Source organism: Tupaia chinensis, unplaced genomic scaffold (assembly GCF_000334495.1).
Source record: "Tupaia chinensis unplaced genomic scaffold, TupChi_1.0 Scaffold000366_1, whole genome shotgun sequence".
Lineage (NCBI taxonomy): Eukaryota > Metazoa > Chordata > Mammalia > Scandentia > Tupaiidae > Tupaia > Tupaia belangeri.
This window is the reverse complement of record NW_006159863.1, coordinates 2,220,649-2,233,882: the sequence shown is the minus strand read 5'-3', so window position 1 is coordinate 2,233,882 and position 13,234 is coordinate 2,220,649. Positions and strand designations below refer to the sequence as shown.

The window sequence follows — 13,234 nt, the reverse complement described above, 5'->3', positions numbered from 1 at the left end:
CATGTATGTTGATGTGCTTGATTAAACCAATGCACAGTGTATTTTGGATGGAAAATTCATTGGTGTGTTGTGATGGTGTATAGTGAATTAATGTAGAAAATAAAAAAAAAATTAAAAGCATTTGTTCATCAGGAGAGTGAATGGAAAACCCACAGAATAAAAATATTTGCAGATCATATATTTGATAAGGCTCTAGTATCCTGAATATTCAAATAACTCCTGCAACTAAACAACAGAAAGACAAATGACTCGATTTAAAAAATGGGCAAAAGGGGGGCTATCAGGTGGCATCTTGGTTAAGGCATTGACTCCCCTATGGCCAACTGCAGTTCAAATCCTGGACCCTATGATATAAAAATCATGCCAGGTGCATGTGTGCTCAAAATCTCAGGAGGCGAATGGAAGAGAAGGTATTGTGGCCTCCTCCCTGAGGAGTGATCTCTCACTTTCTTTCTCACTGTCTCTGTGTCTCTGTCCAGTGAGTGCATGTACCCTATAGCGAAAATCTTTAAAACAATGGGCAAAAGGCCTTGAATGGCTACTACTTTAAAGAAGAGATACAAATTACGCATAAGCCCATGAAAATAGCCATTGGTTATTAGGGAAATACAAAGAAAAAACATTATGAGATACTACTTCATACACTATAGAATAGATTTTTATTTAAAAGGAAAATTGCAATTAATAATAAAGATATAGAAAAACTGGAACCCAGATACATTGCTGGTTGGAATGTAAACTAAAGCAGCTGTTATGGAAAACAGTTTGGCAGTATCTCAATAGGCAAAGCATAATTGTAAATTGGCATTCAAGCAAACACTAATACTTAAATTTCATAGCAGCACTATTCACAATAGCCAAAGGGTAGAAACAACTCAAATGTCCATCAATGGATAAATGCATAAATATTGGGTCGTTGGAAAAGTCATGACGTGCTTTTCTATGTAAAAATGTCATGACTTTGCCAACAACCCTATAAAATACGGTATTTTCACATATATAAATATTCAGTCATAAAACAGGGAATGAAGCACTGGTACATGCCATGATATGGATGAAGCTCGAAAACATTATGCCAAGTGAAAGAAGCACATCTAAAAGGCCACAGAGTATATGATTCCGATTATGTGGAGTATCGAAAATAGATAAATCCATACAGGCAGACAGTTGTGAGGGACTTGCAGAACGGAGAGTGGGGTGACTATTAATGGGACTGAGGTTTTATTTTGGGGTGATGAAAATGTTTTGGAACTAGACAGTTGGTTACATAATATTGTTAACGTACTAAATACTATTAAATTGAAATTAAATTGAACAGTTTAAAATGGTTAATATAGTAAATTTTCTGCTACATAAATTTAAAAAATTTGCTAGCATGCACATTCATTCACTGGAGACAGAGACAGAGACAGAGAGAGAAAGAGAGAAAGAAAGGAAAGAAGGGCTCCCCATGGAGGATGGTCATATCATAATACCTTCTCCATTTCTCCCTTGGGGATTTTGGGAACACATGCACATGTGCCTGGCATGATTTACCAAGTCACTGGGTCCAGGACTTGAGCAGGGCAACTGTCCATGTGAGATCCAGTTTTCTTAACCACCATGCCACCAGCTGGTCCCTTCAGGTTTTGTTGGTTGGTTTTATTACTAGCCAAAATATTGTAGATATGGTTAAAAATCTGAATATAACATAATGTGTGTTCTGCTTAAATGTGGCAGTTCTACAATATTTCAATATGTTTTAGGAGTTCCTATAGTGTAAACTGGAGTTTGTCAGTCTTGGCACGATTGTCATTTTGGGTCAGGTAATCCTGTCCTTGGGGGCTGTCTTGTGATTTACAGGATGGTTAGCAGCCTTCCTCGCCAAACTCAGGATATACTAATGGCATCTTCTACCCCAGTTGTGACGTTGTGACAACCCCAAAGATTTCCACACATTGCCAGGTGCTTCTGGGGGTCGAAATCATCCCTGTTTGAAAACTACTGTTCTGACCTCTTTAGGAATGGTTTGTTATTCTGGGATTTTATTCTTTCCTAGAGTTTTCTTTAAAATATCAATTTCTGATGTTCTCTGTTAATAATTTCCTAATGACAATGAAATCATGAAAAAAAAATGTTTACAAATGGCAGGTGAACTTCAAAAACATTTTTCATTATATGGGACTGAACTGCATGGTTAACTTGTAAACAGCAGGTTTCTAACTGGCCATGAAATGTTTTGGCAAGAAGCTAAATGTGGATAGCACATTAAAAAAAAAAAAAGTGAGTGTGCAATGTTCTCTTTTCAAACCCTTTTTGGGCAAAGACTACTCCTTCTCCAGCATTCCAGAACGACAGCCCATGTGCCTTTTGTCAGCTTTGCCTCTTTTTCCTTTGAAAATTCCAAGCACATTCCTTTCAGAACTTCTTCCGATACTGCTCAATGAGTCTGGAATCAGACACCATTAGCACAGAGATGACCTGGGCTCCACATTCCCCTCCATGGCCGCTCCCAGTGGGAAAGAAAAGAATGAGCGAGTGTTCTGGATGCAGGGTTCTCTGGCTGCTTTAACCAGCATGGCACCACTTTGATCTGTTTTATAGCTTAGATTTCTTAGTAGGATTTCCTCCTTTGTACAAAGAGCTCTGAATCTAAGAAGTTGCAAAGCTGCTGACCCACACAAGCCCCTTCCTTCAAAGGAGGAGATGAAAGTACAGAGGAAGGAGCCAAAACAGGAGAGACCCCAGGACTTTCAAATTATGGCTAGGTCCCCTGCCTATCTCCAGGTAAGATAGCCAGGTGGCTTCAGCCAGCTGTCACTCCATCCCTGTCGTGAACTCATGTAGGGCACAGCGACTGCATGAGCACAGCAACTTCTATTGTACAAGATGGTTCTGGGAATGAAATTGGAGGCAGTGAGTGACACATAACACCACTGACATGAATAGAAAGTTTGTGCCCCCCCCCCCGAATTCATATATTGAAGCCCTAATTTCCCATGTGATGATATTAGGAGGTGGGGCTTTGGGGAGGTAATTAGGATTATATCAGGTCATGAGGGTAGAACCGCCATGATGGATTTGGTGACCCTATATGGAGATGAAAGGAGCAGAGCTCTCTCCTTCATGTGAGCACACAGCCTGAATGGAAGAATGATGAATCCCCAGTTCACCTCAAGAAAAGGGGGTGAAGGTGAGATGAGTCCTAGTTGCTTCTCAGTAATATACACTAGACTTGGAATACCCAAACTGGAGATGTAGGCAGGCTCAGGGCAGTTTTTCTTTTTCTTTTGGTAAAAAATTATTTATTATTATTATTTTAAATTGACCAGAGAGAGAGAGAGAGAGATAGAGAGAGAGAGAGAGAAAGGGAAAGTGAAAGTAAGAAAGCAAGCTGCCCAGTCTGGGACTTGAACCACAGTTGGCCTTGTGGGAGTTCAGTACCTTAACTATCATGCCACCTGCTGGCCCCAGGGCAGCTTTTCAATAACAAATCTCAATGGTACTTGAGTGTCTAAGAAGAGTCCCAATGCTAAGTCCAAGTAGGGTGGGAAGGCCCTGGTGTTCCTAGACAAAGCCAATAGACAAGTAAGGAGAGGTGCTCTAGGGCATGGATTGGAGGTAGCCAGTTATGCCACCTGGAGAAGGTGGTCATCTGTGAACTAGGAAGAGGGCAAACTCAACTATACTGGCCATCCATGTCAGACTTTCAGCCTCCAGAGTAAGAGGAATAAATATTCGCTGTGTAAGCCACCTAGTCCATTACATTCTGTTATAGCAGCTAAGCTGAGACAACCCTTCATTAATCACACATATCCTCAGATCAGATGTGCTAACTACAGCAGTCCCCCATTATCAGAACCCCAAGGGTGCCTGAAACTGCAGATCATATCAAACTCTCTATATACTATTTTTTTCTGTACCTACATACCTATCATTAAAGTTTAATTGCTAAATTAGGCACAGTAAAAGATCAACAACAAAAATTAATAATAAAATAGAACAATGACAACAATATACTGTAATAAAAGTTATGTGATTCTGATCTCTTTCTCTCTTTCAAAATATCTTATTGTGCTATACTCACCTATTTTCAGACCCTAGTTGACTATGGGTAACTAAAACTGCAGAAAGCCAAACTGTGGACAAGAGTGGACTACTGTATTCTACTTCTTATTCTTTTTAAAGAATTATTTATTTAATTTTGTATGTTATTATTATTTTTTAAAATTTGCTATCAGGCACATATATGAGAGAGAGAAAGGGAGAAAGGGAGAGAGAGAGAGAGGGAGAGAGAGAGAGAGAGAGAGCGAGAGAGCGAGCAAGAAAGCAAGCTGCCAGTTCTGGGACTTGAGCTGAGGTTGGTTGGTTTCATCCAATCCTCCTGTTACCCATGTCATAAGAGAAACCTCAGCTGGGGTCGTGCTATGCACAGGTGTCTGACCACAACTTCTCTAGTTGTGTTAATCAACAGAGGCTATAGGACACTGACGTGTTCTCTTGAACCACAAACTTTCACAGGACCACGGGAAGCCGTCGAACCTTAGCTGCCTCTCATTTCTGTTTCCCACTTTGACAGCACTGTGGAAAGACGCCTGTGCTGAGCAGTGATCCAGCCACACTCCGTCTCCCTCTCTAAATTCTTGTTACAGCTAAAAGAAGGCAGATAGGTGGGACTGTTCATTACTGATAAAGACCCTGGGGAAAGCCAATGTCCTTGAACCAGGATCTCTGAGAAGTTTCTGGAAACTACAGTTTGGTTAGGACCAGCCTGAATGAAGAAATGGTGAGTCCTTAGTTCACCTCAAGAAAAGGGGGTAAAGTTGAGACAGTCCCAGTTGCTTCTCAATAACAACCCCTGGGGCTTGGAATAACAGAAACTGGAGGTGAGGCAGGCTCAGGGCAGCTTTTCAAAGACAAATCTCAGTTGGTCTGAGAAGAGTACCAATGCTAAGTCCAAGAAGGGTGGGAAGGCCCCGGAGTTCCCGGACAAGGTCAGCAGACAAGTAAGGGGAGGTCCTCTAGGGCACAGGTCACAGGCAGCCAGTCATGCCACCCAGATGTCTGTATCTGCTGTGCCAAGCTAATAGGACAAAGGAACTCAGTTGTGTAAAAGTGAAACCTTAGGCTAGCAGGTGGTTAAGGCAGTTGACTCCCACATGGCCAACTCTGTGGTTCTAGTCCCGGACCTGGTAGCTTGAATCATGTCTGGTGCATGTGCATATGTGCCCCAAATCTCAAGAGGACAGTGGGGGAGAAGGGATTGTGGAGTGACCATCACCCCAGAGGAGTGCTTTCTCACTTTTTCCCTCTGTATCTCTCTGGTGAGTCACGTGCCCTACACAAATTTAAGGCAAATTTAAACTTTTCTTGTTCCCATAATATGGTTCTGAAATATCTGAACAGGGACCCATCCGATTACAAACAAAGTCCATTTCAAATTTCAATACTATGTCATCCTCAGGAAAAGATAAACATTATTCTTGTGAAAAGATTCAGCTATTCAGAAGAGGAGAGGTATCTGCGGAATCAAAGTAAATGCCCACATTTAAAATAGCGATAGAAGAGAAGATCTCTATGTTGTATTTAAATAAAAACTTAAGGAGCTATTGGGTTTATAAAATGAGTATAGGCGATAATAAAGGCAGAACAATATGCCAATAAAGTGTAGTAAAGGGCTAGCCAGTGGTGTGATGGTTAAGATGGGTGATTCTCACATGGATTACTGTGCAGTTCAAATCCCAGACTTGGCAGCTTGGAAAACATCTCAGGCATGTATGTGAGCATACCCAAAATCCTGACAGGAGAAAAGGAGATTTCTCACTTCCCCCTCCTTTGCTTTATCTCTCTCTAGAAGGTACACATACCCTCTGGCAAATTTTTTAAATGGTGAGGGTTGGAGGGAGTGGAGAGGAGATCGTATATTATTAAAACCAAATAAGTAAAGCAGAACGTGAATTTGAGAAATCTGAATAGGAATCAGAAGGAAATAATGAAAAAAAAAAAAAACTAACATGAGCAAAAAAAAAAAAAAGAGAAAATGGGGGCAGATATAAGAGAGCCAAAAAATATAGCTAATATGAATTCTAAAGAGCAAAGAAGAGGAAATGATCATCAAAAGATGCTAACTTTAATAGGTAACTTGCTATTTCTGTCCTGGGTCTCAGATAATAGCAATGGTAAGTTAGCTCCAAACCAAAACTTCCCAGGAAATTTTGAAATTTTCATAGATCTTGGCTGAAAAATAAATGTGTAAATAAATAGGATATCTAACAATAACAATAGCCAAATTGGCCTTGAGTCACTTATAAAGCACTAAATGTCAAGAAGTGAACAATAGCATTTTGAAATATAAAAAAATACTTAACTGGGGGCCAGCAGGTGGTCTGGTACTTAAGGTGCTGGATCCCACATGGCCAACCACGGTTCAAGTCCCAGACCCAGTGGCTTGAAAATCACCATGCACGTGTGTGAGCCCAAAATTCCAAGAGTATTATGGAAAGGAAGGGACTGTGGCATGGCCATTCCTCACTTTCTCAGTTTCTCTCCAGTGAACATATATGCCCCATGGCAAAAACCTACAAAAAAAAAAAAAAAAAAAAAAAAAAGAAAAGAAAAAATGTATACCTAATCTCAATTGTGTACCAGGTAAGTTGTCGTTCATGTGTTAAGTTTCAGGCATTTAAGGATTTAGAAAATGTATTTTGCGTATATATTTTTTAGTAAAATGTTATTTGGTGCCATACTTTTCTATAATATTTCAAATTTTGTGGGCAATATGGTACCTGCAGAAACTACTCAAGGTGGCAAGTGTGGCATGGCAGCAGACATATATCACATGTAAACATATGGCCATGTTCCAATAAAACTTTATTTACCAAAACAGGCCCTAGTTTGTTGATCTTGCTTCATAAGGTAGATAAAGCAAAGTCCAAGGCTCAAGAGTGAGCAAATCACAGTATATATGATAATAGTTAGTATTAATAAGCTAAAATTACACAAAGATACAAAAGATGTACACAATGCATAAATGTAATACAAATAATCTAGGTTTAAAATGCAAAATTTTATTGACCAAAAGATATGCATTTTAGGAAGAAGTGCAAATAAAAGTATGTGACTTCTGTCTGACCTGGGCAAAGGTAGATGGTGGGGTGATGGTAAGACAGAAATGAAAGTTAAAAAATGCTTTTAAAAAGCTCAGAGGTAATTTTTAGTATAACTAAAAATGGTATATAATCTTTCTAAATCACTATAGATTTAAAAAGCAAAGAAAGAAAGTAAAGCAATCAGAAAGCCAGGAAACATAAAACAGGAAGACAAAAACCAAAGGAATAACTGTTACAATAACTGGAAATTAGTTAAATATTTACTAAGAGATTTAGGGACCAGGAGTGGTTGTAATGGCTACGTCGCTGACTCCCAATGTAGTAGGCCACGGTTCAAGTCCCTGATCTGGTGGCTTAAACTCATGCAAGTCGTGTGTGCGTGTGTGCCCAGGATCCCGAGAGAAGAATGGAGGAGAAGGGATTGCGGTGTGGCCATCCTCCCTGGGGGGTGATTTCTCACTTTCTGTCTCTCTGTCTCTCTCTGTCTTTCTGGCGTGCACACATGCCCTATAGCAAAAATCTCTCCAAAAAAGAAAAAAAAATAGTAAAATATTTAGTATAAGGAAGTAACGTAAGAAAGAGTAATATCGGGCTTACTCTGTAGCCCGGATTAGAAACACAGAGTATATAAAAAAAAAATCCCTTTGGTGCAAGATACAGAAGCTGATATATAAAAAGATGGATAAAAGTATATTGGCAAATACGAACAAGAATATGCAACTTTTAATTTGTTAAAAGGTGTTTATAAAGGAAAAATAATTTAAAACAAAGAAATCTGCCTTGCAATTAAGATATTGACTCAGTCTTTTAGGTATTAGGTAGCAACATCAACACACAAAGTACAGCCTATTAAAAAATATAAGAAATTATTGGAAGAAACTTGGTAGCAGAGAGAAATATTTGACAAGTAAATTAGACAATGGAAAAAACAAAGTTTAAAAAACCAAAAAGGATAAAAAGGATCTGGAAAATATCATTAATACAGTATGTATCTATTATCTAATAAATGTGTTAACTATTAGACATATTTTGTTGTAATGAAAACCTCAATAAATTCTATAAACTAGAAATTTAGTTCATATTGTCTGATTCCAATGCTGCAAATTAAAAATTAGTTTTTTATAAAGTAGGGAATAACATTACCAATTATTTTCAAATGAACAGACAACAAAATGAATCCCTTTCTGTCTACACTGGACAAAGGATATTGAAAGTAGAAATGCAAACTGACTGGTTGAGCACACTGTCTAGCAAAACATAAAGGAAGAAACTAAAGTTTGCTTAGAAGAAAATGAACAGCTTGACTTATTTTAAATCTTGGACAAGAAAAAATTAAAACACATAAACTTTGCTAACCACCTTCTTCTCAAATTAATATTGGAAAGCAAAATATCATAAAATAAAAGTGATCTCTAGAGATTAAATTGGTGCACTGGAAAACAGATTAAAGTGATTAATAAATTCAGGATCTGGATTTCATAAAAAATATCAATAAAATATATAGCCTTCCAGGAAGCTTCAGTGAAGACAAAAAGAAAGAAAATATAATGTACTTCCATGGTGTATAAAATGAGAAAGATAGCACAGAAATGAAAAACTACAGAAATGCATGTAGAAATCTATGCTAAAAAGTTGAACCTCAATGAGAAGGCAAATGGAAAATAAGAAAACAAAGATTATCAAATCTGACGATCAGAATAGACCACTATCCATGGAAGAAATAGAAACCAGTCTCAAAGAACTGTATCCATAAAAGGAGCTGTGCCCAAATGTTTTATAGGCAAGTTTTTCAAACCTTCAAGGAACACATAATTCTTATGGTATTTAAACTGTTACAAATCGTAGAAAAAAAAGTGTCACAATTTTCTTTGTAAAGTTAACATAAACCTGATGCCAAAGATAGTGCAATAAAACAAAACAATAGACTCATTTTACATAGAAATATAACCACAAATCAGAAGTAAAATATTTAGTGTAAGGAAGTAACAGAAAAAAGGGTAATACTGGGCTGGCCCTGAGGCTTAGATTAACGAAGTCCAATCATACATAGCCAACCATGCAAGTATAGATAGTTTGAATTCTGCCACTGATTGCTGAAAAAACTGTACTGGCTGCATGAGCACACGTATGCCCCAAACTTCAAGAGGATGGAGAAAGGATTGTGAAATGACCTTCTCCCACTGGGAGTGCTTTGAGAAGAATTTAGGCTTAGATAAGGTCATTGGGGTGTGTCTCTATGATTTAATATTGGTGGATTTATAAGAAAAGAAAGAGACCAGAATACACTCTCTTGCTGTTTTGCTCTTTGAAATCCTGCAAAACTTGGGACTTTGCAGTGTCCCCACCAATAAGAAGGCTCTTGTGAGATGTAGTTGAACTGAAACATGCTGAGTGTGCCCAAGATTCTTGTGAGCTGGAGAGTATTTGTCTTTTTATCACAAATAAAATAAAGTCTAAAAAATCCAACCCTAATTTTGCCAAGAGCCCTAATTTCCTACTCCTTTCAGACTACCATGAGGCTATTGAAGTTCCTTGGCCTGGCTAACACTTAGAGGGCAGTTCTGAAAGACCAGGTACTACTGTTTAAATTTTGTGCTCCCTCCAAAATTCAGATTTTGACATCCTAACCTTCAGTAGGATGGTATTAGAAGAAGCTTTTGAGGGAAGACTGAGAAGGAAGCCCTAGAGAGCTAGCTACCTTTTCACCATATGAAGACACAGCTAGAAAGTGCCAACTATAAATTAGAAAGCATCTTTCACTAGTCATCAAAACTGCCAGTGTCTCCACTTTGGACTTCCCAGCCTCCAGAACTGTAAACAACTTATTTCTGATGTTTATAATCCACCTAGTTTACAGGATTCTATTCTATAGCAGCCTGAATTGACTGAAACACCAACTTTTTCAACAGATTGAATTTGTAATGACAACACATAAATGACTATATCTAACTGAGCTTACTTGATTTAACTAAAAATGTGTGTGTGTGTGTGTGCATTTGTGTACATGCAGGTGTGTGCACGTGTGTGTGTGAGCATGTGTGTGAATGTGTATGTATTTCCATGAAAGTTTATGAAAAAGATTACAATGGATTTTGGAAAACGAAGAAGCTACACTTTCTTATCATAGCTGAATAAAGTGTGAGAAAACTGGGAATCTCGTATTTATGAATAAATAAGTGATTAATATCATCAGTGTTTAAAATGAACTTTCAGATTAAAAAATTTTTAAAAAAGCACTACAAAAAGTGGCCAGAAAGCACTGACAGGTAATTTCACAAAAGGAGAACTATAAATTTAACCAGAAAAATTAAATTTAAAAATGAAAAGCTACTAGGCAAGTGTCAAACTGGCAAACCAAAGAGTAGGGCTAAAATACAGTAGACTTACTAGACAAGGAAGATGCGTTGAAAGTGTCCTGATATCCACCACAAAACTATGAAGTGAAAATCACAGCAATGACTTTGTTATTAAGTGACTAAAGAGTTACTACTCCTCCAGAGTAAAATGTGTCTGCCTCTAGCCTGGTTTGAAAGAGGCAGCAATTCAAAGCATTGTTAGAATTCGTCACCCGTATCTTCTGAGTCTTAGCACATACTTTTGAATATGATGGTAAATCTTCATTGACAGATTTGTCTTGTGGAAGGAGACAAAATTAATTTAAAACCAAGTCCGGTTATACTGCTTGTGATCACGAGAAAGGTTTTCTCATAAATCTGAGGTCTGAAGGCAATGACAAACAAGGCATTCCAGAATGATGCGGCAGTTCACAGAAATACGTATTTTAAACGGCATGTTAGAAGGATCATATTTGGCAAGATATATCTCATCCTGTCTTTTGTGAAGGTCTCCCTAGGCTATCCACCATCTTCTTTCCTCCAAGCCTTTGATATTTTGAGATATAAACTTGATCATGTCATCCCTGTTCTTTGGTCATCTTTGGATAAAAACAAAAACTTGTAAGATAGCCAAAGGCTTGTTTAGTCTGGTCCTTCTCTCCCAACTTCCTTTGATAGGAGTTATCTCTTGGCCTCTTGGCTCTGACCACAGTCCCCCGCTAAAAGTCATGGCACTCAGCCGGCCCTGCCACAGTCTTTGTACAGTCTGTTTCCTTCCTTCCCCTTTTAATACTAACCACCTACTCATTCTATAGATCTTAGCCCAGTGGTCAAGCCACTCTTCCCAGTGAGGCTTTTCTGTTTTCCTTATCAGGACCACCCTTATCCACAGTGTATGGTTTCAAGACACCATCTCTATTTCCTTCATTTCACTGTACATCATTTTGGATTGTTGTACATGGTTATTTGATTGCTGCCTATTTCCTGGAGCTTAGAAGCCTGCAGGTAAGTAAGGATAAGAACTGTTTTTACATTGCATAAAGCCTAGCATATAGGGAAGTGCTTAATATGATGAAGGGATGGGGGCCAGCAGATGGCATAATGCTTACATTGCTGTACTCCCAAATGGCTGACTGTGGTTTGAGTCCTGGACTTGGCAGCTTGAAACTCATTCCGGGCGTGTGTGCATGCCCAAAATCCCAAGAGAAGAATGGAGAAGGGACTGCAGTGTGGTCATCCCCCGATAGGGTGATTTCTCGCTGTCTCTCTGGCAAGTGCATGCACACTATAGCAAAAATATCTCCCCCCTCAAAACAAACAAACAAACAACCAACCAAAAAACAATGACGAAAAGGGATGAAAGAGAAATGTCATTTGACATGCGTTTGAGGTTGTATTCTGCATATACCTCCTTCTCCTTCAACTAGAGATGAGACTCTTTTCCTTCCCCTGAACTAAGGCTTATCTCATGACTCACACTGACTGCACAATAAGGTGGCAGTGAAGCTGGGTCAAATATGAACTCAGATCTTCAGAGGCTTGGTAGCTTCTGCTTTGGGCTCTCTTGGAGAGAACAGCCATGCTATACGACAACTGATTTAGACCGTTGGAAGATAAAACACCACCAAGACTGAAAAATACCCTTGACTGCCAGATAAGCAGAATGTTGCTATCTTTCCGGCCCACAAAATCATGAGCCATAGACGGTTGTTGCTGTAAGCCAGTACATTTTGTGTTGGTTTGTGGTATAGGAAGAAAAGATGAAAATCTAGCCCTTTCTGTTAAAGTAAATCCCAATGGCTGTTTTAGTCTGGTCTCTTCATACCATTATCTCTCAAAGGTCAATCTTTTCCAGAAGAATCAGGACCTGATTCCCTTTATCTACAGAAGCAACATTTAACCCTGGGTCATCTGAGGAGTCAGAACACTGAGGAGTCAGAACATCTATGCACAAATATGAACCTATATGTACTTTCCCTTCTCCCTTGCCATGTTTCACATGTCATCATGTGAAACTGCCTCTGGAACTAGTGGACTAGACAATGGGATGAGATAGCCAAGATGACCCATAGGCTTCAGGCACTAGAGCTTTCCTGAGAGGCAGTTTTCCCCTTCATATTCTATTTCTCTCCTCAGTCAAAACTCATTCTTTAAAAGCATTCACTCCTGATCGAAACACAACAGAAGATAGATTAAGTACATGAGACTGAACTGGTGAAATAGCATTTTATGACTTTTGACTAAAATATTGCTGATTTTCTTCTGGGCTTTGTTGTCCGGTTTTAAGGGTCTTTGTCCTGTCTTGAGCTGCTGATAGGTTCATGTACCTACTATTTGAACAGAATCCTAACCTGTTTCCTGGCTTTAAGTTTTAAGCAAGTTTCCTGAGCATTTCAAAACTGCTTTTCTTGAAATTACCAGCTGAACTTGCTATTGAAAGTAGTTAGATTACTTAAGGAATTGTGTGATCAATACAATGTGAGGTGAAAAGGAATGGAAGACAACCGTAGATACCAGAGAGGGTGGGAAAGGGCAGAGGGTCAGAAATAGGGCTAAATATATATATATATATGAAACTAGAAATGGAAAATTATAGATAACATGCCATGATTAAGCCACTATGCAGTATATTCTGGATGGGAAATCACATTTTGTACGCTGTGATGATACTTAGGGGATGAATGTAAATTAATTAATTTAAAAAATGTTTCAAGAAAGAAAACCATGAAAACTGTTTTTCTTGAAATTAAAAAAAAATGCATTAAAAATACCTAGTTGATGATTACAGTAAGCTATAGCCCCAGCTAGGTG

The 13,234-nt window shown here is 38.5% G+C and overlaps 1 protein-coding gene across 6 annotated transcripts in view; it reads right to left on the bottom strand.

The window, feature by feature from the left end:
• Window positions 1-13,234, bottom strand: part of ADRA1A (adrenoceptor alpha 1A) — a 104,167-nt gene that overhangs the window by 82,222 nt on the left and 8,711 nt on the right. The window contains exon 3 of one of the 6 annotated variants that reach the window (XM_027773731.1): window positions 9,326-11,422. The exons of the other annotated variants lie outside the window; for them this stretch is intronic. Within the exon in view, the coding sequence (XP_027629532.1) occupies window positions 11,415-11,422 (8 nt within the window). The 3' untranslated portion in view covers window positions 9,326-11,414. Of the gene's footprint in view, window positions 1-9,325; window positions 11,423-13,234 lie in introns of those variants that run through there. 6 annotated transcript variants of the gene reach the window in all.